This window comes from Sus scrofa, chromosome 13 (assembly GCF_000003025.6).
Source record: "Sus scrofa isolate TJ Tabasco breed Duroc chromosome 13, Sscrofa11.1, whole genome shotgun sequence".
Classification (NCBI taxonomy): Eukaryota; Metazoa; Chordata; class Mammalia; order Artiodactyla; family Suidae; genus Sus; species Sus scrofa.
The window spans coordinates 159,066,514-159,094,174 of record NC_010455.5 but is presented as its reverse complement, the minus strand read 5'-3'; the positions used below and the strand labels follow the sequence as shown (position 1 = coordinate 159,094,174).

The 27,661-nt window shown below is 36.8% G+C and overlaps 2 protein-coding genes across 10 annotated transcripts in view; one reads left to right on the top strand and one right to left on the bottom strand.

Moving 5' to 3' along the window:
• Positions 1-27,661, top strand: part of CMSS1 (cms1 ribosomal small subunit homolog (yeast)) — a 393,374-nt gene that overhangs the window by 97,979 nt on the left and 267,734 nt on the right. The gene's annotated exons all lie outside the window — the stretch shown is intronic.
• FILIP1L (filamin A interacting protein 1 like) overlaps positions 1-27,661 on the bottom strand; it is a 298,130-nt gene that overhangs the window by 93,317 nt on the left and 177,152 nt on the right. For all 4 annotated transcript variants that reach the window (XM_021071310.1, XM_021071312.1, XM_003132710.6 and 1 more), the window contains 3 exons: positions 25,041-25,293; positions 24,164-24,337; positions 15,923-16,101 (listed from right to left, as the gene is read on the bottom strand). In XM_021071310.1, the coding sequence (XP_020926969.1) occupies positions 15,923-16,101; positions 24,164-24,337; positions 25,041-25,283 (596 nt within the window). In that variant the 5' untranslated portion in view covers positions 25,284-25,293. The remainder of the gene's footprint in view (positions 1-15,922; positions 16,102-24,163; positions 24,338-25,040; positions 25,294-27,661) is intronic.

The window sequence follows — 27,661 nt, the reverse complement described above, 5'->3', positions numbered from 1 at the left end:
TGATTTGACCCCTAGCCTGGGAACCTCCATATGCCATGGGTTTGGCCCTAAAAAGACAAATACATACATACATAAATACATACCAAAGCCCAAATTCATTGTGGAAGTCTGATTCAGGTTACAAACATTCACTTTACATAATTTTTAACATCATACCATATTTTATATAAGGTCAGATTCAAGACTTAGTTCAAGGCAAAGTTACAAAGTAAGAAATCAGTTCTCTCCTTCATCACTAATAATAGTATAAATAGGGCTGTTTTATAGAATGCAGTTTAACTAACAGTTTTCAAAATCCATAAAAGTTTTATAACTTTTGACCCAGCAATTCCACATCTAAGGATTTTTCTAAGGCAACAATCAGGAAGGTTATAAAAATTAACTGTAATATGAAGCTATTCATCATAGTGTTCTTTAGAAAACTGAAAAAGTAGAAAGAATCGAAACTCCTACAATAGGGAATTTGTTAAATAAATTACATCTCTATGACACAGTAGTATTCATATACTTAAAAATGATGGTGTAGAGGAGTAGTTAGTTATTTAGGAAAATGTTCATGGTAGTCTTGTTAGTGGAAAACATAGGATGCAAAAACTATGCCAAGTATGAATAAAGGGAATTAATTTTAGCTTTTCTTGTATTTATTATTTCTGGTGTTGTGAGTTTTTTTTAACTGTTATTTCCCCAACACAATTTTTTTTTCTACTATACAGCATGGCGACCCAGTTACACATACATGTATACATTCTATTTTCGCACATTATCATGCTCCATCATAAGTGACTAGACATAGTTCCCAGTGCTACACAGCATGATCTCATGGCTAATCCATTCAAAAAGCAAAAGTTTGTATCTATTAACCCCAAGCTCCCCAACCACCCACTCCCTCCCCCTTCCCCTTGGCAACCACAAGTCTGTTTTCCAAGTCCATGATTTTCTTTTCTGTGGAAAGGTTCATCTGTGCCTTATATTAGATTCCAGATATAAGTGATATCATATTGTATTTGTCTTTCTCTTTCTGACTTACCTCACTCAGTATGAGAGTCTCTAGTTCCATCCATGTTGCTGCAAATGGCATTATTTTGTTCTTCTTTATGGCTGAGTAGTATTCCATTGTGTATATATACCACATCTTCCTAATCCAATCACCTATCAGTGGACATTTAGGTTGATTCCATGTTTTGGCTATTGTGAATAGTGCTGCAATGAACATGCAGGTGTATGTCTTTTTTTTTTTTTTTTTTTTTTTTTTTTTTTTGCCTTTTCTAGGGCCGCACCTGTGGCACATGGAGGTTCCCAGGCTAGGGGTCTAATCAGAGCTGCAGCTGCTGGCCCTCGCCAGAGCCACAGCAATGCGGGATCTGAGCCACATCTGCGACCCACACCACAGCTCATGGCAATGCCGGATCCTTAACCCACTGAGCAAGGCCAGGGATCAAACCCACAACCCCATGGTTCCTAGTCGGATTCGTTAACCACTAAGCCATGACGGGAACTCCTGTATGTCTTTTTTCAGTAGAGTTTCATCCGGATATATGCCCAAGAGTGGGGTTGCTGGGTCATATGGTAGTTCTATGTATAGTTTTCTAAGATACCTCCATACTCTACTCCATTGTGGCAGTACCAGCTTACATTCCCACCAACAGTGCAAGAGGGTTCCCTTTTCTCCATACTCCCTCCAGCATTTGTTATTTGCAGACTTATTTATGATGGCCATTTTGACTGGTGTGAGGTGGTAGGTACCTCATAGTGGTTTTGATTTGCATTTCTCTAATAATCAGTGATGTTGAGCATTTTTTCATATGCTTGTTGGCCATCTGTATATCTTCTTTGGAGAAATGTCTATTCAGGACTTTTGCCCATTTTTCCATTGGGTTGTTGGCTTTTTTGCTGTTGAGTTGTGTAAGTTGCTTGTATATTCTAGAGATTAAGCCCTTGTCAGTTGCATCATTTGAAACTATTTTCTCCCATTCTGTAAGTTGTCTTTTTGTTTACTTCTTGGTTTCCTTTGCTGTGCAAATGCTTGTCAGTTTGATTAGGTCCCATTGGTTTATTTTTGCTCTAATTTCTGTTGCTTTGAGAGACTGACCTGAGAAGATATTCGTAACGTTAATGTCAGAGAATGTTTTACCTATGTTCTCTTCCAGGAGTTTGATGGTGTCTTGACTTATATTTAAGTCTTTCAGCCATTTTGAGTTTATTTTCATACATGGTGTGAGGGTGTTGCGTTCTAGTTTCATTGATTTGCATGCAGCTGTCAGGTTTCCCAGCAATGCTTGCTGAAAGACTGTCTTTTTCCCATTTGATGTTCTTGCCTCCTTTGTCAAAGACGAATTGACTATAGGTATCAGGGTTTATTTCTGGGTTCTCTATTCTGTTCCATTGGTCTGTCTGTCTGTTTTGGTACCAGTACACACTGTCTTGATGACTGTGGCTTTGTAATATTGCCTGAAGTCTGGGAGAGTTATGCCTCCTGCTTGGTTTTTGTTTCTCAGGATTGCTTTGGCAATTCTGGGTCTTTTGTGGGTCCATAGAAATGTTTGGATTGTTTGTTCTAGTTCTGTGAAAAGTGTCCTGGGTAATTTGATAGGGATTGCATTGACTCTGTAGATTGCTTTGGGTAGTGTGGCCATTTTTACCATATTAATTTTTCCAACGCAGGAGCATGGAATATGCTTCCATTTCTTTACATCTTTGTTAATTTCCTTGATTAATGTTTTATAGTTGTCGGCATATAGGTCCTGTACCTCCTTGGTCAGGTGTATTCCCGGGTATTTGATTTTTGGGGGTGCCCTTTTAATAGGTATTGTATTTTTGCATTCCTTTTCTAATACTTCATTGTTAGTCTACAGAAATGCCACTGATTTCTGAATGTTAATCTTATATCCTGCTGCTTTGCTGAATTTGTTGATCAAGTAGTTTTTGGGTTGAGTCCTTAGGGTTTTCTATGTATCGTATCATGTCGTCTGCATACAGTGACAGTTTTACGTCTTCTCTTCCTATTTGGATACCTTTTTACTCCTTTTGTTTGTCTGATTGATGTGGCAAGGACTTCCAGTACTATGTTGAATAACAGTGATGAGAGTGGGCATCCCTGTCTTGTTCCAGATTTTAGTGGGAAGGCTTTCAGCTTTTCTCCACTGAGTATTATATTTGCTGTGGGTTTGTCATAAATGGCTTTGATCATGTTAAGGTATGTTCCCTCTATACCCACTTTGGTGAGAGTTTTTGTCATGAATGGATGTTGGACTTTGTCAAATGCTTTTTCTGCATCTATTGAGATGATCATGTGGTGTTTGACTTTTCTTTTGTTAATGTGGTGTATGACATTGATTTGCATATGTTGAACCATCCTTGTGCACCTGGAATGAATCCCACCTGATCATGTTGTATGATCTTTTTGATTGGTTGTTGGATTTGGATGGCTAAAATTTTGCTGAGAATTTTTATGTCCATATTCATCAAAGATATTGGCCTATAGTTTTCTTTTTGGTGGTGTCTTTTTCTGGTTTTGGTATTAGGGTGATGGTAGTGTCATAGAATGTCTTTGGGAGTGTTCCTTCTTCTTCAACTTTTGGAAAAGTTTAAGGAGGATGGGTATAAGTTCCTCTTTGAATGTTTAGTAGAATTCACCTGTGGAAGCCGTCTTGTCCTGGACTTTTATTTGTAGAGAGTGTTTTTTTGACATATTCAATTTCATTTCCAGTGATCAGTCTATTCAGTTGATCTATTTCTTCTTGATTCAGTTTTGGCAGGCTGTTGGTCTCTAGAAAGTTGTCCGTTTCTTCTAGGTTGTCAAATTTGTTGGCATACAATTGTTCATAGTATTCTCTCATAGTTTTTTTAATTTCAGTTCTCCTTTTTCATTTCTTATTTTGTTTATTTGGGTTCTTTCTCTCCTCTTCTTGGTGAGTCTAGCCAGAGGTTTGTCAATTTTATTTACTTTTCAAAGAACCGGCTCTTGGTTTTATTGATTTCTTCTATTTTTTTAATCTCTATTTTGATTGATTTCATCTTTGATGTTTATGATTTCCTTCATCTTGATGACTTTAGGTTTTGTTTGTTGTTCTTTTTCTAATTCATTTAGATGTTGGGTTTAGTTGTCGATTTGAGATTTTCTTCTTTTTTGAGGAAGGCCTGTATTGCTATGAATTTCCTTCTGAGCATTGCTTTTGTAGCATCCCATTGATTTTGAGTGGTTGTGTCTTCATTATCATTTGTCTCAAGGTATTTTTTAATTTCCTTCCTGATTCCCTCATTGACCCATTGGGCTTTTAGTAGCATGTTGTTTAGTCTCCATTTAGTAAGTTTTTTCTCATTTCTTTTCCCATGGTTGATCTCTAGTGTCATACCATTGTGTTCAGAGAAGATACTTAATCTAATTTCTATATTCTTAAATTTGTTGAGGTTAGCTTTGTGCCCCAGTATGTAATCAATTCTTGAGAATGTTCATGTGCACTTGAGAAGAATGTTTATTTTTATTTTTTTGGCTGTAATGTCCTGAAAAATATCGATTAAGTCCAACTTTTCTATTGTGTCCTTTAGGATCTCTGTTGCCATATTGATTTTCTGTCTAGAGGATCTGTCCATTGATGTGAGTGAGGTGTTAAAATCTCCTACTGTGATTGTATTCCCATCAATTTCTCCTTTTATGTCTGTTAGTATTTGTTGGAGGTATCTGGGTGCTCCTATATTAGGGGCATATATATTGACAATTGTAATATCCTCTTCTTGAATGGATCCTTTAACCATTAAATCGTGTCCTTCTTTGTCTTTCTTAATGGCCTTTGTTTTAAAGTCTATTTTGTCTAATATGAGTATTGCACTCTTGCTTTCCTGTCTTGTCCATTGGGATGAAATATCTTTTCCCATCCCCTCACTTTCAATCTGTATGTGTCCTTTGCTCTAAGGTAAGTTTCTTGTGGGCAGCAGATTGAAGGTTTTTGTTTTTTTATGCAATCTGCCACTCTGTGTCTTTTGATTGGAGCCTTTAGTCTAATGACATATAAGGTGATTATTGATAGATAGGTGTTTATTGCCATTTTAAACCTTGTTTTCCAGTTGATCCTATGTTTCTCTTCATTTCTTTTTTGGGTTGGTTGGTTTCCATTTATTTTATGCTTGAGTACTCTTCTTTTCAGTTTTTGTGAATGTAATGTTCAGTTTTGCTTTGTGGTTGCCCTGTTTTTTAAGCATGTTAAGCCCTTCCTATATCTCCTTGCTTTTGCTTGATAGCCGTATAGGCTCAAACACATCATTAAAATGGTGTTGTTTTTTTTAACTTTAAAATTCCATTTCTAGATCATTCTCTCCTCATTGCCATAATAAAGGACTCATCCTCTTTTATACCCACTCTGTTTAAGACAATCCCAAAGTTCTTATGCTTACTTGCTTTGCCTGTCAAAATTGACTTGTTCTATATACTATCCTTAAATGCTGGGCTAAGTGAAGAGAATTAACCAAAAAGCTAACTTATGAGAAGATATTAATGGAAAATAATTAAAATGTAACAACTTTTTCTACATTTCAGTCACTTATTCAACAAATATTTATCCTACTTCTCCCTATCCTTGGCCCTACAGAAGGGATTATGAACAAAACAAATAAAAAATAAGCCCTCTTACCTTATTATGGGAATATTTGATATTTTACAGTCACATTAGGCAAGAAAATGTGATTAATGTGTAGATCATGTGATAGTGGCAGACCCAAGGAGCAGTGGATTCTTTTGCTGGCAAAAACCATCATTTTCGGTGAATCTTAATTCTGAGTATGTGATAGTATGTACTCCTCATAATATCACTGCATTAATATTTATGTTCATCTAAGTAGAATGATTTCCAAAAGGGGAAATAGGTCTTCATGGTTTAGGGAGGAAAAAATAGTTATTGAGTACTCAATGCTATAGTGTTAGATCATTAAGACATTTGGAAATACTCCTACTCTGAAGGAAATAAGATACAACCAGGCTTAGAGAATGAGTCCTCATTTGTGCCTCTTCTGTGTCCTCCATTGTTATTGCATCTGTAAGACAACATTGTGCTTGTTTTTGTGTCTTCTTTCCATATTGAAGATATGCCCTTGAAAGCTTTTATTCATCCTCATATCCTTAGCACTTGGCATAGGGTTCATTTAGGTGCCTTCTTTGCAATCCATGAACTGCCCAGTGGTGTGGTACCAGGTATGCAAATGAACTACTTTGAGGAAAGACGCTAATGCTTACTGAGTGTCAGACACCACATTTAGCACTTTCTATAATTATGTAATTTAGTAATTGCAGGAACCTATGAGGTCCATATCATTTTTTAACTTCTAGTGAAACTGAGATTTACAGGGATTAAGATTTGTTCAGGAGTTCCTGTCATGGTGCAGTGGAGATGAATCTGATTAGGAACCATGAGGTTGTGGGTTTGATCCCTGGCCTCACTCAGTGAGTTAAGGATCCAGCATTGCCTTGAGCTGTGGTGTAGGTTGCAGACGCAGCTCAGATCTGGCATTGCTGTGGCTCTCGCGCAGGCTGGCAGCAACAGCTCTGAGTAGACTCCTAGCCTGGGAACCTCCGCATGCCAGGAGTGTGGCCTTAAAAAAAAAAGAAAAAAGAAAAAAAAAAAAAAAAAGATTTGTTCAAGGTCAAAGAGATATTAGGACCAGATGAAATGGTGGAACCATGGTTCAAACTCTTGTTGGTTCTAACTCCAGAGTCTGTGCTTTTAAACACAATACCCTTCACACTTCTAAGAGGAAGCCTTTCTGTGAAGTGATATTTAGTCATTTGTGCCAGGCATCTTCCATTCTCATGCCTGGCAAAGCTGTTTGGCTTCATCTTCTCATGAAGTAACAATATATTTCCCCAGAAACTTTACCTGCAAGTAGCAAATTCAGGATATGGCTTAATTCTAATGTTCTACCTTGATTTCCATTTATGAGGCACAATTTTCCATTTTGATATGGCTGAATGACCTTATATATTTTGTAGTCAGATGGAACAGAAGCTTGAGAGTGCCTTCCACATTCAGTCTTTGGCTGTTAGGCTAGTATCTGTGAGCCAGTTAGATATATTTATCCAGTGCTTACTGTATGTCGTGCATTCTCCTAGGGCTATGCTGGCTGTTTTGGATAATTACAGTCCTTAATATCCTTTTCGCCTGACCTTGCATAATGTTGAAACAGTGGTGTCAATACCGCAGAATGAACACCTGAATCCTCTGAATCATCAGTAGATTATTTTATGAGGGTCTTGTCTTTTTTTTAATCCTTTCTTTACTTTTTTGTTGTCGTTATTTATTTATGTTGAAGTATAGTTGAATTATAATGTTATATTAGTTTCAGATGTACAACATAGTGGTTCAGTCATATATACACATATACAGGAGATGTATATATATATATCCTTTTTCAGATTCTTTGCCCTTATAGATTATTACAAAATATTGAGTATAGTCTTCTGTGCTATGCAGTATAACCTTGTTGGTTATCTGTTTTATATATAATAGTGTGTATATGTTAATCTCAACCTCCTAATTTATCCCCTCACCCTTTCCCCTTTGGTAATTGTAAGTTTTGTTTTCTATGTCTATGAGTCTGTTTCTGTTTTGTAAATAAGCTCCTTTGTATCATTTTTTTAGATTCCACATATAAATGATGTTATGATATTTGTCTTTCTCTATCTGGTTTACTTTGTATGAAAATCTGTATGTCCATCCATGTTGCCACAGATGGAATTAATTCATTCCTTTTTACGGCTGAGTAATATTCCATTGTAAATATGTGTGTGTGTGTGTGTATGCCACATCTTTTTTATCTGTTCATCTGTTGGTGGACATTTAGGTTGCTTCTGTGTCTCAGCTATTGTAAATAGTGCTGCAGTGAACGTTGGGGTATGTGTATCTTTTCAAATTACAGTTTTCTCTGTACATAAGCCCATGAGTGCAATTGCAACATCATATGGTAATTCTAGGTTTGTTTGTTTGTTTTTAAGAATGTCCATATGGTTTCCATAGTGGCTATACCAATTTGCATTCCCATTAACAGCGAAGGAGTGTTCCTTTTTCTCCACACCCTCTCCAGTATTTATTGTTGTAGACTTTTTAATGATGGCTGTTCTGACCAGCATGAGATAGTTTTGATTTACATTCTCTAATGATCAGTGATGTTGAGCATATTTTCATGTGCCTGTCGGCAACTTGTATGTCTTTGGAAAAATGTCTTTTTTGGTCTTCTGCACGTTTTTTTATTATGAACTAACTTTACACCTAAAGTTACTAGAGAAATAAGTACCAACCCTGCCCCCCAGTGTTACAAGGAAAAAAATCATAAGGATCAGAGCAGAAATGAATGGAATAGAGAAGAAAACAATAGAAAAAATGAATGAAAGTAAAAGCTAGTTTTTGAAAAAATCAACAAAATTGATAAACCTTTAGCCAGGCGGATTAAGAAATAAAGGGCGAGTGATCAAACCAATTAAATTCGAAATGAAAAAGGAGAAATTACAACCAACACCACAGAATTACCAAGGAACATAAGAGACTACTAAAGCAACTAAATGCCAATAAAATGGACTACCTAGAAGAAATGGACAAATTCTTAGAAGGTAAAATCTCCTAAACTTGAAGCAGGAAGAAATAGAATATATGAACAGATCCAAATACAATTACTGGAATTGCTTCTGTGATTAAAAACACTCAACAAACAAAATTCTAGGACCAGATGTCTTCACAAGTGAATTCTACCTTGTTGGTTTTAATATCTTCTTTTTGTCTGTAATTTTTGTCAATTTAATTAATGTGTGTCTCAGTGTGTTCCTCCTGGCATTTATCCTGTATGAACTGCACTTCCTGGATTTGGATGAGTATTTCCTTAACATGTTAGAGAAGTTTTGAGCTATTATCTCTTCAAATATTTTCTGTTTCCCCTATATTGGGAATGTTGGTATTTTTGACATTGTCCCAGAGGTCTCTTAAACTGTCCTCATTTCTTTGCTTTATTTTTTATTCTCTTCTACAATAGTGAATTCCACCACTCTGTCTTTCAGCTCATTGATCCATTCTTCATCATCATTTATTCCACTCTTGATTCCTTTTAGTGTATTTTCATTTCAGTTATTATATTCTTCAACTCTGGTTGTTCTTTATATTTTCTAACTATCTGTTAAAAACTTCTTATATCTTCACTCAGTGCATCCATTCTTTTCCCGCATTCATACATCATCTTTATGACCATTACTCTGAACTCTTTCTTGGGTAGATTGCCTATCTCCACTTCACTTAGTTATTCTTCTGGGATTTTATCTTTTCTTTTTTCTGGAGCATACTCCTTTGCCATCTTATTTTGTTTATATTTCTATTTGTATTTTTTTTTTATTTATTTTCCCACTGTACAGCAAGGGGGTTAGGTTATCCTTACATGTATACATTGCAATTACAGTTTTTCCCCCACCCTTTCTTCTGTTGCAACATGAGTATCTAGACATAGTTCTCAATGCTATATATATGGTAGGCTAGTTATGTTTCTCAACCTTTGAGAGGTGGCCCTCTGTAGGGGATGTCGTTTGTGTCCCATTAGTATACTACATCTCATCAGTCAGGGTCCAGAGATCAGCTGGATCCAGTTTAGGTTCTGACGTGTGTTTGTGGACTCAGTTCCACAGGCTGCAGCATTGTAGTTTTGTTTTGTTTGTTTTTTTTTTGTTTTTCTGGTGTTTGTCTCTTGGTGCTCAAGGCTAATCTAGAGGCTTCCTGCCAGAAGGAAACAGTCAAGGGTCTTATTTTTTCAATGTATTGTAATTATGTCCTAAATTTCTTTGGACCTCCCACATTACCAAGCACAAGGCTTGAGCACCTAGTAATGATTCTAGGGAGAACAATGTGAAATATGTAATCAGGAGAGCCAACTTCTGGTCTGACTTTACTGCTATTAAGCAGCAAGGTTTGGGGGTTTCTTAACTGAGACTTGACTGGCCTCACTTTTCACAATTCAAAAATTAGAAGGTTAGTCTAGATTGCTAGGTCTTTTTAAATTTAAATTTGGAATTCAGATATCTCTATAAATATTTTTATAGTTATCTGATAGATTTATTCATTGTGGCATAAACAGAAATAGAAAGGTTATAAATTGACCCATATTGGCAAAGATGAGATTAAGTTTAGTTTTTAATATGCGACATTCAAGAAGCAATAGGATATACCTTCATCTCGATATCCTTTAAGAATGGAAATACAGACTTGGATATGAAGTTGGTGGTTGAGGTGATGTCATCCTTATTGACCTCTTTTGATAATGAAGATTAGAATCATGGCCTTGAAGTAAAAGTTACTTATTTATAACAATCACATAATTACAGATTTTTAAATCTGCAAGAAACATGCAAATGATACAGCCTGTCGTATTTGTTTATACATAAGTTTGGGGAAATGGAATTTGCCTAGATTTACACAACAGTTGCAGATGCACTCTGCAGACCAGTGGTCCCCTATCTCAAAGTTCCTTGTTCATCCATCATTGTGCTTGTTATGTTTTCTGTTAGACTGCTTTTTAATATTTGTAATATTCTTTTGTGAGCAGTAAATTTGCTAATCATTATACATTCAAATACAAACCCAAAATTATTTGTAAAATTTAGCTCAGCTTTCTGTGAAGGAAAAGCAGTTAAATAGCATACTGTATCCAAATTTTGACCTCTATAATTAAATGGTATTTTATGGAAACCACTGAATCGTGCAATTACAAGGTTATGGTTTTGTGACGTCTGTTAAAAGTTAAGTCACAATGTACAGTCCTAAATGTGTTTTCAGTATCCTTATGAGGTAAGTAATTTCCCTGCATCCTTACCCAGATCCTATATTAGGTCCAAGGTGTATGAACACTGGGCTGATCACATTGTGATTCTCTATACAACTGTAATAATCTAAATATGTGTTTGTGGTGGGTCTCCATTTTATTTTGACAAAGTATTGGATTCCTATGACAAAGGTCAAATGGAGATCTGGCATCCATTTCACTACTTGCAGGACATATTCTTGAGAATATGTAATACATATCACTCCTTTGCCAGAAAACTGAAAGGAAATGATTGCATTTGAGTACAGTGTATCTAAAACAATTGTTTAGTGTGCATGAAATTTGAAACTGCTAGCTTTCCAAATATGATTTTTAAAAAGTGGACTTGGTTTATTTTTTCAGACATTCTGTCTACTGTGTTATGCTTCATGGGATATTCTTAAAAGCTGAGATTAAAGGCCAAAGAAACTGAAAATCCTAATGACAATATCAGTTGCAAGATATTGAATTCTCCAGTAAAGTACTCCAATTTAGTGTGTTCATTGATTTCTTCTGAATGTTTTATTTTCATGAGTATTTAATTTATGTTTTTTTGTACCATACTAGTGTCTATTTTTCCTCCCATCATCATCTCACAGTGCCCTAGAAGCATCTGTATCAGGTCTTAGAGTCTGCAGTAGTGTCTCCGTTTTACACATGTACAAATGAGTTAGCATTTTATGTAGGTGAAAAACACATCTAACTCCTTCACCTGGTATCTAGCACAGGACATGGCATGTAGCAGGCAATCATTAATTGGGTTTTTTGTTTGTTTTAGTGAATATATGAATGGCAAGCAGCACTTAAAGAGCTAACAAATTAGTGAAACTAATTAAACAATTAGATAAATTAATACATTCCTTCATTTATGCATATTTCAAGGGAGTACCCAAAGCCTCTTGAAAGAAGATTTGATGTTTATTCACTACCTTTCCTGATGCCAATTTAGAAAATAGTCTTATTATAGTAGAAAAGGGTTAATGATGTTAATCTTTCTTTATAAAATTGCTTCAGCCGAAGGGAAGGGTGGAGGAAAGACTTTGTTCTTTACCAAGGACTTAGCTCAAGGTGTGGTCAAGGCAACAACTCTTGAAACTGGGTCCCTGCTGACTTTCCTGCAAGATCCTCTGCCCCATAAACCACTGTTCTATTTAGTCACACCTGGGCAGACGGGAACAAGAAATTAATTCTACCTGTGATTCCTTCCTCACTATGTGGCTTTTGGAAGCTACCATTTAACTCCTGCTTTATAAAATCAGAATATCAGTGCTAGCCTATTTGGTCATGATATTATGAAAAAGTAATTGAAAGCTTTAAAAAAATCCATGGTTGAAGCCACATTTTTATACAGAGTTGCCATGATAATATTTGTTTCCCACTTTAGTGGTTGTTTCAAGGCCAGATATGTAGTAATATATATGGTTAGTATACATGGTTTGTTTTAGTGTTCTAAAAAAGAATGCATGGTTTCAAAAAAAGGAAACAGCCTTTTCCCCCATTGAAACTGAAAAAGCAAAAAAAAATATGCAAGCTTTTTTGAAAGTACAGACAAAATTGGCATTTCATTTATGGGAAAATTTTGCAAAATTGTACTGACTAAAAGTGATTTTTGTTTTGGCTTTCCTGTGAAGCCATCCAGAAAGGCCAAAAATTATTGGCATTGCTTTTGTATAAAACCTTTCACATAGACTCCACTTTTAATTCAGCCAAGTACATAATTCAGGTCATCAGTGACACACATATCCACACATTAGAGCTAGTTAGTGAACAGAAGGTTGTCATGAAATGCGGATATAATATTATTTTATGGACAGACTTACAGAGAAGGAAACTTTGCATTAGCATGCTTGGGAACTGGGTTTCCTGAACTTTTTCCTGCCCCCACCCTCCCTCAGTAGGAAAGCCAATTGTTTACTGATTACAACAACGACATCACTTGGCAAACATTTTGGCCTAAACTCAATGACATCAGTCTCCTGTAGGGTTTTCCATGTAAAATGAATTCTCCAAAGAAAACATAGAAATTAAACCTTAATTTGAAATCCATTATTACACCTCTAAGGTTTCATTAACTATCTCAATCATGTATTTCTTAATTTTTATTTTATTTCCAAGTAGGTATTATCTAACATTTAAAATACAAGCAGTAAAATTTTAACAATATTTTTTCAGTTTCAATCAGATAGTCCTTTATAACTATTTTACTCAGACCATTTTAATGAGGGTTATGATATCTTTCTTTGTTTCTCTGTACTGAGGGTCACTGATTTGGGAGTGGCTTACATCACTTTGAGGAAGGAAGCAAACATTATTCTTTGACTCTTTAGAAGAGATTAGTTCTTGCTTTTGTGAGGAGTGGCTACATGTTTGAGAGGAAGTACTCTCACTAACATTAGGACTCTGTAATGGTATGTGTTCTGTCATTTGTCATCAGAGAATGAGACACGTGAATGACACTTTACTCTCTTGTGTAAGCACCTTGTCTGTATGTATTTACCTGAAATTAGAGTTTCCGCTACTTCCTGCATTTTTAGGTGGTCTTCATTTAGTTCTTTTATGCACATGGCCTTAAAGCAAGTGGAAGTCAGTTATGCCTCATGAGGCCCACTGCCTCCATGCCACAGTCTGGGGGTGGGCAGGAGGCAGAAGGCACCAGTGCGTCAGCAGTGCCAGGAAATGGGAATTGTGATGTACAGGTGAAACAGAATTCCTCCAGTCATTTTTTTTTCTATTTTTTGATAATGGCTTACTTTAATTATTCTTTAAGACAAAAAAAAAAAAATTGTGTCCCGTATGGCTAACAAATATAATCTTTTAAAATCTCCCTCTTAAATCCTTGATACATAGAAAAATACTATTCTTGATATATTGATTCCATGATGTACAATTTACATTCATCTCACTGATTTTCTAGCCTGTGGTCTTTATTCCCACTACTCTGTTGTTCCCATTTCTGTGTTGTTCCTCTTTGGTCTCTCTTGATTTAAATAATCTTCACTTGCCTCCAGCTTTACAGTGTTACTTCTGGATAGCCCTCCTCAGCCTTCCTTCAGAAGATAGTAGAGATATAATTGTAAACATTAGAATTCTACCACCACCAGCAGCCTTCCACATTCTTACCCTAACTTATTTATAATCTGTTGTAACAGAGTCTTGCTTTCTCTGTTAATGTGATTAATGTGCCCTCTTTCCCCCCCGCCCCAGGGCAGGGACAGCACGCTTTCTTCTATGGCAGGCAGCACACTGACCATGGTCAATAGATGTTCATAATAATGAAACATGAAAGGAAGTGTCTGTGTTTAATAAGTTAGTGCCAAATGAGTATGGAGGCCAAATGAGGCCATGGGTGCCAGACCACAGGGATCTGAAATAATATTTAATATGACATTGTCTCATTGAGTAACAAATCTTATACTGTAATGTCTGAGTCAAATCTTTCCTTGGTGCCAGATGTCTTTTGCTGCTTTAATCTGCCCCTGCAGATATTTCAAATTCATGGGGGGAAGGTAACAAGACCCCCTCTTTATATAGTGAGTAGAAAACAAACTCCTGATGAATGTGGGAAAATAAACTGGATATGAGGGCCATTGATTCCCTGGCACTCTGCTTGGTGTCCACCATAAAGTCCACTGGAAAGAAATGAAAGTATGAAAGTTTCATTTAGGCTAGCTATTATGTAACTTCGGTTACCTAGCTAAAATATGAACTGTAGGAGCTCCCGCAATGGTGCAACGGGATCGGCAGTGGCTTGGTTGGATCCTCGGCCTGGCGCAGTGGAGTTGGAGTTGCTGCAGCTTAGTTTGCGGCTGAGGCTTGGATCTGATCCCTGGCCTGGGAGCTCCATATGGTGCGGGACAGCTTAAAAAAAAAAAAAAAAAAAAAAAAAAGAATTGTAAGTAGTCAAATAAAATAGTTGAGATTACTAGTATTTTAGAAAAAGGAGCTCACAAGTAATTATTTTTTTTCTGTATTTTCTGTGATTTTTAGATTCCAGCACCATTAGCTCTGTAACTCAGAAGCATACATGGAATAACACAAGTGAAAAGAAGATTCAGTAAAAATTTGATATAGCTAAGATTGGTTATTTTCTCTTTGCGGTGTCAATAGCAAGGAATCATTGTCCTTTCAGTTTAATATGGATGTTCATACTTTCTAACATAATTAGGAACAGAGAGTCAGAAGTTGAGCAAAATAATCAGCTTTCTATATGCTTATAAAATGGTTACTGTATTTCCAGCCATAGGTTGTCTATTTAGATATCTCATTCTCTCCACTGGATATTGGAATATACTAGTTACCTCACAGTCAACATATCTAAAACAAGAAACCCCCCACCAGCACCTTGAAATCTTGCAACAACAAAAAGCTGTGCTCCATTCCTACTTTTCCATACCTTGGTGAATAACCAGAAGTATAACTTCCTGTTTTCCTTGCTCTGCTCTCTAGTCTCTTTAGTCACTAATTCATATTGACTACATATCGTAAATATTTCTTGTTTACACCCCATCCTCCCTAACCCCATAGCCATTAAAACACATACCTGCCCCCAGTTTAAAGCTCCTCCTCTCTTCTTTAAGAAGGTATATACTTGATCAACTCATTCTTCTCATAATTTTTCATTTGCTCCTTATTGCCAATAGTATAAAATCCAGCCGCTCGTGGCTAGCCTTTTCTTTTCTTATCCTTCATTTATACCCTGTGCGGTAGCCATATGAAAAGCTTGAGTTCCCTCAGCATCCACACTCTATGCCTTTGTGCTTTCCTCTTATTTCTGCCACTGCCTTGTATATGGTTTCCCTTCTTATTTGTATAGAGACTGGATCCCTGTTACCTCCTCTCTGCAGCTTTCACAGGACACTCCCTTGCAGAATTAGGTGCCCAGCATTTATGTTTCCACAGTCCTGTCACACCCAGTTATTTTTGCATTGTATTGATGTTGTTTTTAAACATATCTTTTTCCTTACTCTGAACTGTGAGATTTCTGAAACCAGAGTCTATGTCATAATCATCTTGTATCCGTGTATCCCTTGGTAAAATGCCCAGCCCATAGTGAGAGGTTAGTAAGAGTTTGCAGAATGGGTCATTGTCTTGCCCAAAGTAGCCTTACCTTACACATTCCTGTTCTAGCAAGCTTATGAATTCATCATTCTTCTCCATGTATTCTTTATGTTTTCTCTTTTCTTCCTCCAACTCTAATATGGTTTGCCTGTGAGATTTTTCCACCATTAAAAGCTGTCCCAGGATTCGTCTGTGAGATTCTTTATGTTTTTCCACAACTTTGTCCAGCTACAAAAGAACGTATATTAATTGTCTAAGTACAAATCATTTATAATACTGCCAGCTTTCCAAGTTTTGATAAATTAATTCAACAGTGGATTTCTGATTGTCTTGTTCAGTTTTTATCATTGCTCTTGTTAATTGATACTTTTTGGTGTGTTTCAACACAAATATAACTTTTTATTGTCATCTTTTTTAAATCAGAGGGAAATTAGTGTCTCTGTAAATATCAGAACAATTTCCCTGACCTCCTTTCTGCCGCTTCCTTCTCCAAAGAAACCGTATCAGAGGAATGATTAAAAATGAAGAAATTCCTGTACAATGTTTTTTTTTTTTTCACCTTTATTTTAGGGCTACACCTGTGGCACATGGAAATTCCCTGGCTTAGGGGTTGAATCAGTGCTGCAGCTGCAGGCCTATGCCACAGCAATGCCAGAACAAAGCTGCATCTGTGACCTACGCCTCAACTTGTGGCAACTCCAGATCCTTAACCCAGTGGGTGAAGCCAGGGATCAAACCCAAACCCTCATGGATGCTACTCAGGTTCATTACCCTGACCCACAGCAGGAACTCCCCTATATAATGTTTGATTCAGCCACTCACCTAGCTGATCTCTCCTGCCCCAGCCCTCCCTAAAGTACTCTACCCCTCTTGGATCCCATGATCTGTTTTTCATTGTGTTATGTATGAAGGTGCTTGTGTAGTTTTAAAAAATTCTTGTTAATCCAGTCTGTGTTAGTATATAGTATAAATGTGACCAGATGTAAACATCAAGTCCTTTCTGGTTTCCGTGGTCTACCTATATCTCTGTTGTAAAACAGTTGCCCTGTGCTTGATTTAAGTTTGTTTCCTCTACTAGATTAAGAACTCCCTGAAGGGCCTGCATTCTATTTTTCTTAAGTTCTTAGCATCTGATAGCAAGCCTTGCTTACAGCGTGTGCATGTATGCTTACAGATCAAAAACAAAATAAGCAAGAAAGGAATCAAGAAATAAAAAAGGGAGACAGGATGATCAGAACAAATGTAGCTTAGGATCTTTGGCCAGTGATAAACTAAAATCCAGTTAAGAATGTGATTTTGAAAGCATATGACTGTCTAAATTAAGTATTAAACTGTAGCTGATAGTATTTGTTGATTTTATTTACCCTTTGCATTTTTCATAAAGGATTGAAAATTTGACTCTAAATTTGAAGTCTCTTTGAATTGTACATCCTTAAATAGCACGTACTGACTAGGAATCCAAGGCAAAAAATGGCCAAATTATTTCAGAAAAAGAATAGAATAAAGGTATCCCAGCATATAGAACTCAACTAATTCTCTCTGACCTCTAAACATCTAAGCTGGTTGTCTAGTTTTCTAAGATGGGTTTATAATGGGGCTGTAACACAAAAAAATATACGTCATTAAGTCATTCAGGTGTTGATGTTTTTAATAAATGTAACTAGTCCTTTTGAGGAAGCCAAAATCATTAAGATGTATTGCCTGCAGGCAGAGTCACTTTTAACTACTGACTGTTTTCTGAGAGGGAGATTGTAGGCTTAATTGTCCTGGGTTTCAGGCCACAACAGTCCTCTGAAAACTCCTTCCAGTTGCCCAAATATTGGAACGCACTGTAAGGGAAATTCAAATCAGAGTTTCCACTGTTGTGTAGTAGGCTAAGAATCCAACTGTAGTGGCTGGGGTCACTGTAGAAGCTCAGGTTCGATTACTGGCCCAGCGCAGTGGGTTAAAGGATCTGGTGTTGTTGCAGCTGCAGCATAGGTGTCATCTACAGTCCCTGGTCTGGGAACTTCTATATGCTGCAGGTGTGGCCATAATAATAATAATAATGTTACATAAATGGATTCACACATTATGTAACCTTTTAGGATAGGCAGTCATAAAAAAAATTCAAATCAACTGCTTTTAGAATTTTAGAGTGAAATAATGATAGAATCAGCCTTAATTTAGGAAATTTGTCACTTGACTTAGAAAAACACTCAATTTGTCGCAAGATGGACCCTAGAATTAATAAATGAATAATTGTGGTAGGTATTTAGTCAAGCATAAATGAATGACGAAGGGAACCTCATAAATGCAAGAAAAAAGTTCTCAGATAGCTTCTTATAATTGTATGGACATGAATATTAAACTTTATTCAGCCTAAAAAGAGAAAAGAGCAGATTTATTTAATCTACTGTTGCTTTCCATTGTGTTTTTTTCCTCCTTATTTTGTTTATTTGTTTGAAGGGACAAGGAAGAAAGGTCGAAGGTTGGAAAGAATCATTGCCCTTTATTTATTATACAACCTCCTAAGTGATCTCCCTTCCTCAACCTCACCTCCTTCCAGCCTGTCATCATCAGTGACAGCATGATCTTCAACCAGTGGGATTACTCTGCTCTCCTATTCAGAGCCAAAACGTCTCTCACCATCTGGCTTCCTGATACTTCCACCTCATTCATGTCCCATACCATCCTATCTTTCTTACCCAGCCTTTAGCCACACTGGACTTCAGGTTAGGTCTTAGAACACACTACGGTGCTTCAAGGCTGCTTTTTTTCAGTTCTGCGACAGAAACCTTTTTTTCATTTCCACCCAAAACTTTCCCTGTTCTTCATTTATAGCTTTCTTTGATCACTCCTAGGTAGAAGTGTTTGTTCCATCATATCCGTGAGATGCCTAATTCTCTGGGTTTTCCTTCTGTCACATTCCATGACTCTCCCCAAAGAAAATGTAACTTATGCTGGCTATATGTTTTAGCTTATGTTTGAAGTTTTATTCTGTACCTTCATTTCTCCATACCTAGATGGCCTCTTAAAAAATATGCCAGTGGTTCTAAATTCACTGGTTCTCAGTTCAGTGAACCATTCCTGACAGATAGATGATGGACCTGAGCCTGTCCGAACTTATTTCATTCTCCACCACCTCTGTATGTATACTTGTCTAAGCCACACATCCATTGCATACTTCAGATTCTTCAATGATAAATATAGTGGTTGGGCTTGATTTCTAGGATCAATTCTATTGCCACAGTTTTCTCAAGGTAACAGTTATTTATTAAGCGTCTATTATGCTGTATATACTTAGTACTATGATAGTTGCCAGGGGGAATACAAGAGAAGTTTGTATTCAATGCTTATACTCTCTCTAAGAGATAAGAGATACACATGAAACAGTTAGGAGCAGTGTAGGGGTGGTGTATCATTAAGCACTAAAGGATTGTCAGAGAACCACTGCCCCTTTTTTATCTAGCCCCACTTACAGATTGAATGAAGCTTGGGGAAGAAAACAGGAAGACTAAGGTCACTTCAGGGAGTGTCGGGGCAGAAAAATTGAAAAGATGACTCCTTAATGTTTATTGTGCAATGACAAGCTTCCTGCTTATCGTTTTAATCTCCCTGATATCATGTCCAAACCCCAACCCCTAATACAGTCCAACTCCTTGCCTAGAATGAAGGAACTACAGTGTGTCCCAATAGGTTGGATACTCTTATGGGCAAAGGAAGTGAACAGAGAGGTTTTCCATCTTTTTGCATTGGGTCTCTTATATATGTTTAGAAAAGAATAATAACCTTTGTTTTAATGGCCCCTGAGTCACAGACCACCCTAATTTGGGGTTTGATCTTCTTTCTGCACTGTGGTTTTGGTTCTCTTTGTTCTTTTCCATTGGCTCTTTGACAATTATCTTTTTCTTTGATTACTCTGAATATACTGATAGAGATAAGCTAGTCCAGACAACAGAGAAATTATTTGGTCATTTTAGTAGATCAAGGGTAACCTGATCATGCTAGTCATAAAATGTTCCATCTTTCCTGTCTTTCCTGAAACTAGTTTTCCTGGGTAATACTACAATCCTAGAGTCTGCTCTCCTCACACTGCCTCAGAATCTCAGATGCTAGAAATGGGGACATGATTCTCATGGCTCTGTATTGCCACTACCAGACTTATGAAAGTACTTCCTTGTTTTATCAGCACCCTAAATGGTAACAGTCTGCTCTCTCTTATTTAGTCCTCTGCTGAGCCTCAGGTCACTCTCATAATCTTCCTTTCTACTATCAATCTTGGTAGTATTCTAGATGATTTTCAGATTTAGTTGTACCTTCCATGCAGCTTTTTCCTTATCCCTGGTTAACATCCTTTCTTTTCTCCTTAAGGCACCTGTTTGAATCCCAAGCTTCTCTCTAAGCACCAGACCTGAACACATCCTTACCTTCTTACTCGTTATCTCCTACTTGTCTGATTAGTCAGTTAAGCATAAGTACTCTGTTTTTTCTTCTACATTCTTTTTTTTTTTTAATGGACACACCTGCAGCATACGGAAGAATCGGAGCTGCAGTTGCCGCCTACACCACAGCAACACTAGATCCAAGCCGCATCTTCGACTTGTATCACAGCTTGCTGCATTGCCAGATCCTGAACCCGCTGAGCGAGGCCAGGGATTGAACCCACATCCTCAGAGAGACAACATCAGGTCCTTAACCCGCTGAGACACAACAAGAGCTCCTCCTTCTACACTCTTAATCTTTTCACCTATAAGCAGTTTTTGTTGTTCTATCCCTAATTATCTCCTTCTAGCCCTTGTTCCATCTGTGAGTCTCTATTTACTCTCTTTCATCCCACCTCTGTCCCTTCAAAGTGTGCTTGCAAATATGATTAAGCCTTCCTTTTCTAAAAATACACATATATACACATACAGAAAGAGAGAGAAGGATTTACCATGTGGCTATCATCCAGGGCCCTGCCAGGGGCCCAGCAGTGTGTTCGCCCAGCCATGTATTTTGTAAAATGTACAAAAGTAATTGTAATTACACTTTGAGTGTAATCAGTTAAGACCTCTGTCTTTTTCCTACTTCTACGTATGATCCATCATACTTCCTTTCATGTTAGTTTTAGAGAAGCTCTTAACATTTGGGGGGTTCTACTAAAGGGATATTCAGTTGGTTTCAGTCATTTCCAAGTATAGTTAAATTATTGCTAACCACCATACTATAGAAAAGGCTTCCAAAAATGCTTTTACTGCCACTGTGCCAGCTCACCCAACCATTGTCATAGGTGAAAGGCCATAGGCTATACTGCAAAATAAATTTGTCTTCTGGTTCCCAGCACTAGAAGTTTGTGGATTGTAAAGGAGAAGGGTTTCAACATATATGGAGCCAGAAGTTAGTCTATGGAAATTTCCCTTTTAGTTTGTGGCTTCAGGATTTCTCTAGCTCCATCTAAAGTTCATCCATGCACTTAAGAGTATGTTGGATATTTTATTTATTTATTTATTTATTTAAGCGGCAGCACCCATGGCATGTGGAAGTTCCTGGGCGAGGAATCAAATCCAAGCCACAGTTGAGACCTATAGCACAGCTGCAGCAACTCTGGATCCTTGACCCACTGTACCAGACTGGGGATCAAACCTTCCCCTCCTGAGCAACCTGAGCCATCCAGTCAGATTCTTAATCCATTGCACCACAGCAAGAACTCCAATTTAATGTTTTTATGTCTTTTTTAGTGGTATGATTTCATAATATCTCATCTACAGTGTTACTGGAAATGGATTTTTTTTTCTTCCTAACTAGCCCCTATTCATTTTCTAGATCTTTGCTTTTCTTATTCTTCTATTTAAATTTGATTCCCCATTATACTCTCTCATAGTGCTTTGTGGTTTTTACCACAAAAATTAACATGGTGTATATGGTAAACTTATTTGTGTGATCATTTGTTGTCTGTCACTCTCTTAGACATTAAGCATCCCAAAGGCAGCAACCACAACTTTTTATACAACAAAAATTATAAAATGCAATTTAAAAGCAAAATTATACAGTTATTTAAAATAAGTACCTTAAGAATTACCCTAAGGTAATGCTAATAAGGCATGCAGATTCTTTTATTTTACTGCCTTGATAAATCCAAACTGCTATTATATTTTTCTTGATATCTTTTTTGGGAGAACTAAGAATATATTAAACCATTAACTCAGGTATCTGTTTTAAGGTAACTTCTAGTATAGAACCCTAGATTGGAAAGGAATAGGAGGTTATAAAACTGTTCTGGACTCTGAGTTCTTCCCTCCATCTTGACAATCCAGCTCCCCTCTCTCCCCATCCACTTCCTTTATTCTAGCTTGCAAGCCTCCAACTTAAGTCAGTGTTTCTAACATGTGATGTGATGAGAACAGTTTGCTTTTCTAAGATATTTTGCCTTATGAATAGATAAACCCCCTTTAGTTTACCCAAGACATGGTTGAGATTTTTTACGTTTTTAAAAAAAGAACATTATGAATAAAGTAAAAGAAGGGGAATGGAATAAAACAAAACAATAATTTTTTTTTCGAATGCAGATCCTCATCCTAATGTAATTAGGGTATTGCCAGGAATGATCTTAGTGGGAACATTCTCCTCTCTTTCTTTCTTTTCTTCAACCCTATCTGTGGACTCCTAGTCAGTATTTCCCTTTACTGATTATTCTCTGGATATTCTCCTCTCACCCATTACTTCCTAGATAGAGGAAGAAGGTAGGCTAGTGGGTTGTTGGGTAGGTAGAGTTATATAGGCTTCAAGGAACTAGGGGAGAGAAATCTGTAAGGAGGAAGTAGTAGGCTAGAGAAGAAAATGGGCAAATCACAGAGGTGGGAATGTCAGAAGTGTGTGAGTATGTGTGTGTATATCAAGGGGTATCTGTTGGGAGAGTGATCAAGGAAGGTTGGATTTATGAAGCAAGGTCAAATTATGGATAACTTTCAGGATCCTATGCAAAGTTAGGATTGCGAGCATTTGCCGAGAGGGTATTTCCAATTTTGTGTGTGTACAATGAATCATTTTTTAACTAAAACTTTTTTCTACTGATTTCAGCATAAGTTTGGAATCATTTTGTTTTATTTCACACTGAAGTGTTGAGGGGTTGTGCCATTTGTGGAGTTTTGTGAGGATATGTTCAGTGATCATTAATTTGCATTTGTGCTCATATGTATTAGGGAATTTGTGCCTAATGCTGTTTCACAGTCACTTTGTTGGGAGCCAGGATATAATTTTGACACTGTTGACTTGAATACAGCTTCAGCTCCTCTTGTTTAAAATTTGGATTAAAGTGAAATCAACAGACTCTGGGTGGTCTCATCCTCACCCCTCAGAGAAGTAGATCCATATGACCAAACTCCTTCATAATTTGGCAAGATGGTAGTCTCTCATGAGACACCCAAGACAAGAATAGCAAGGACATTAGAGGTCAGTCCTGAGGTAGATTGCCAGAGAGTATGTGGGGGAAATTTGTCCAAAACTTGCTTTCAGTCTCTCCAGCCTTAACTCATGCTCCTAGTTGTTTCCTTTTTATAAAAATGAAAAATTATGAAATTTTCCATTGAGGTCTCAGAGGAAAATAGAAGAATAAAATAAGGATGCCAAGGAGTTTTAGAAACATCAGCAAGTAAAAGAGCAAGAAGTACTGAGTCTTTACACAGTGGTGGCTGTATTGGGACCTTTCATCTTTGCCATTATCATTGCTGGGCACACTTGGTGGGGGAAAAGTCTTTGTCATTAAACTTTTGAAGGTAAAAGAGGATATCTGCTCATCTGAAGTACATGCTTTCTAAAACTCCATTTCTTGGACACTTCTTCAGATCATTTCCCTTCATGCTCAGAATTTCTATGACATAATACTTCAGTGTTTTCAAAGAAATTAACCTCCATGGTTGAAACTTTATCTGTTTTTTATTATTGCTTTCAAGTCTCTAAAAGACACAGACCCTTGTATGTGTGTCTAGATCTGAGTGTCTGTGTTTCTCTGTGTGTTTGTGTGTATGTGTGTCTGTGTATGTGCAAGAGAAAGAGGGAGAGAGAAAAAGAGGAATTCTCTTGCTAGGTTTTAGTCTGATGTCAAGAAACAAGCCTAGTGAAAATATCCCGTCCATGATTTATTCTCCTTTTTTTTTTTTTTTCTTTCCTATAGAACATGTAGTGTTTATCTAATTTGGATAGATTTTAAACATAGAACTATAAATAATCAAAAACAGAGTTATGTGTCTTGCTCACCTGCCAGGCCTAGTGCTTAACTGGCTGGTAAGCTTATTCCACCTCCCTAGGTACACACCCTTGATGTGATACATACCTCATTCATTGGTTTCTCATAGATGTCCTCCTGCCAAGGGTCAGCTTTTGCTTGAAAAGCATCTCGCTGAAGAGCTTCTAGCACCTTTTTTGGAGTGACAAACCCATACTGAGCTTCCAGCAAAGCCAAGTCCATTTTTTCAGCCTTTAAAATTCCTATGACTTCATCTCGAGCCTGTAGGAACAAAAAGCATTTCAGAAAGCCCACTTTTATCTAGCAGCAGTCTCAGCAAGTGATTTCTTGTGTAGTTGAGTGGTTTTTTTCTTCTCATTCAAATATAAACAAGCCATATTTGGTTTTCAGCGCTCTTTTAGAAAAGGTAGCAAAACTGTGTCCCTTCATCCTCTTACAATCCAGTTGCACATTAAAGTGATCACTATACAACAGGAAGAGACTGCATTTTTTATTGTGTTTTTGACAAGCAGATAACATGATAGTCCTCAGTGGGCTGGCATTTTCATTTTCAGGCATAGGAAATAAGATTCTCCTATATGTGTAGGTCAGTAATGCCAGGGCGCATCTAGGAAGGAGCCAGGTCATGTGAGATACAAAACACTTACTATTATTTAAATCAATCCAGAAGTCATCTGGTATTATTGTTACCCATATGTGCCTGTGCATTGGAGCTTGTAAGCAGCATGGGCAGAGGATATGACCTTTCACAACATGTGTGCCAATTGCATGTCATAACAACATCTCTTTTAGATGTGATCTATTGCCCTTCATGTTGCCAGAGAGGATTCTGTGTATGTACACTTTGCTTTCATGTATATACAAGTATGAACCACTGTATCTATTTCTGTAGCATCCTACACACCAAATTCATAAGCAGCCTTTTCCTTAAAACATGAAGGGGGAAAATTCTAACCCAGCTGACCTGCAGTTCTCCCTCCAGAATGCTGAGAAGAAATAATAAGTCATCTCTTGAGAGGTCTTCTCCTTGGTGGCTGTTACCACTGTGTGACTTAGGATATGGAAGGATTGCATCTGACTCACTGGTGGGCTCTTTGTCTCTGTGTCTCTGCTTCATGTCCTCAGGTCCTTGGAAACTGTCGTCTTTACTCTGTCTTGGAAGTTGCTTTCGGGCTGAGCCCTCCATGTCACTGCTTTTGGAACGCATTCTTTATGGACTGGAAAGAAGGAAGACAATTTGTAATTCTTAGTGGATGTGGAGTTTTAATAAGAACTTTGACAAGTCTGCACTCTTGTTGTATTTACCACAGCCAAAGACTTGATCATTGTGAAGTCTACAGCAGAGAAGGGCATTAGCAGATTCATAAATCACAGCCTTATTTATACTTCTGTTTTTAAAATCAACATTTTAAAAAATGTGTTCTGCTTTGATTAAGGCCACTTATGTCCATGGGTAAACAGACTGTATTTGAACTTCATCCACCAAGCATTCTACCTCAGGGACCTAAGTCATACCTCCAACCTCGGTCTAAGTGCTTACTTAAGATGTACTTAACATAGTTATAAAATGGCAGATTTGCTAATTGTTCTAACTTCTGCAGATTCACATTATAGTGTTTCCTTTGGAAGTTTAAAAATTTTTTTAATTTCGTAGACTTCGGCGATTTAAGATAGAAGCATCAAAATTACCACTACAAAATACTTTGGGTTATTTTGTTATGACAGTGAAGTCTAATATTAAAGGAATGAAGGCTTGGTCCCTGGCTGTACCCCTAACATTCTGCTAAAAACTATCCTTGGATAAGTCAAGGACTTATATTTAAGACCCTTATCTCCAAAATGAGAACAATAGTGCCTATAGTAGTTGACAATTATAGAAACAATATAAAATAAATTAATATTGGAGGGACATATTAGCTCCATATATGATTATATAATCATCCAAATTAATTTACAGTAACAAGATAAATTGTTCTGAGGTTTCTAATGAAAAGATAAAATACCAATTGAATTTGTCTACATCAATGATATATAAGCAGATTGTTAACTTTACTCATTCCTAAAATCATGAAAATTTTATCATGATTGGTACTTTGCTTTTAGTTTGTAATAATATTTCTTTACAGAAAGGTATGGAAATTAATGAATCACTACATGCTGCCAATCAGATATGTAAATCTTTATTTACCTTATACATTAGAAAACAATTTTTTCAGTAAAATATTACAGATACAGTCAAAGCCCTTAAGTACCTCTTCCTTAGCCAACTCTGTACCCTTCCCACTCCAGAAGTAACCATCTTGAATTTGGTGTTTATTTTCCCCATGCATGTTTCATACTTTTAAAGCATGTATATTTATTGTTGAGCAATATGTAGTATTACTTTGAAGATTTTCAAACCTTTTGTAAGTACAGCATATTAAATGTATTGTTCTGGAAATATTCTTTTCATCCTGTGTTTTTGAGGTTCTTTTTTTTTACATATTTTGATTGCTATATATTATTTCATTATATGAATAGTCTGCCATTTACTTATCCATTTTACTATTGATGGATATTTAAATAATTTACTTTTTTGTAGTATTAGAAAGAATGCTGCTGTGAATTTTCTTGTACATTTTTTGTGTGTACACATGCCTTTCTTTAGGTAATTTTCTTTAGGTCATAGGAGTGGAATTTTTGGACTATGAAATATATATGTTCTCAGCATTACTAGGCATTATTGCTCTCCTAAATGGAGTATCAATTTATAGCAGAGTATGAGGGTTCTCATTGCTTCATGTCTTCATCAACACTTGGTATTATGAGTTTATAATTTTTACCAATTTGATAAGTGAAATGATATCCAACTTCTTAATTTGCATACTATAATTAATGACAGTGGCATCCTTTTATGTTGAGAGCCATTTGAGTTGCTTCTTAAATTGCTTGTTCAGAGTCTTTGCCCATTTTCCTTTTATATCAGTTGTCTTTTTCTTATAAATTTGTAAGAATTCATGACATTCAATAAATTATTTTGTTGATTATATATTTTGCTATTATTTTTTCTTGTCTATTGCTTGCATTTTCACTTTGTCTTTTGTGGTGTAGAAATTTTACTTTTTAATTTAGTCAAATTTGTCAATATTTAAATCAGTTCTTTTCTTTTTAATGTGCATTGGAAACCAAAATTTGAAGAGTCATTGAGACCCACTCAGTGGGTCTGGAACCACTCTACCTGAGTTCAGATCTGTAATCCATTGACTGAAACTGGACAAGTTATTTAATACCTCTATGCCTCAGTTTTCTCATCTGTAAAATGAAGGTAATAATAGAAGGATATTTATAACCTAAAGTTGCTGCGAGGATTAAATGAATCAGGACATGTCACATGTCAAATGTTTGCAGCACGCCTCATGCAAAATTATCACTCAGTAGGAGTTCCCATCGTGGCGCAGCGGAAACAAATCCGACTAGGAACCATGAGGTTGCAGGTTTGATCCCTGGCCTTGCTCAATAGGTTAAGGATCCAACGTTGCTGCGAGCTGTGGTGTAGGTTGTAGGCATGGCTCGGATCTGGCATTGCTATGGCTCTGGCGTAGGCCG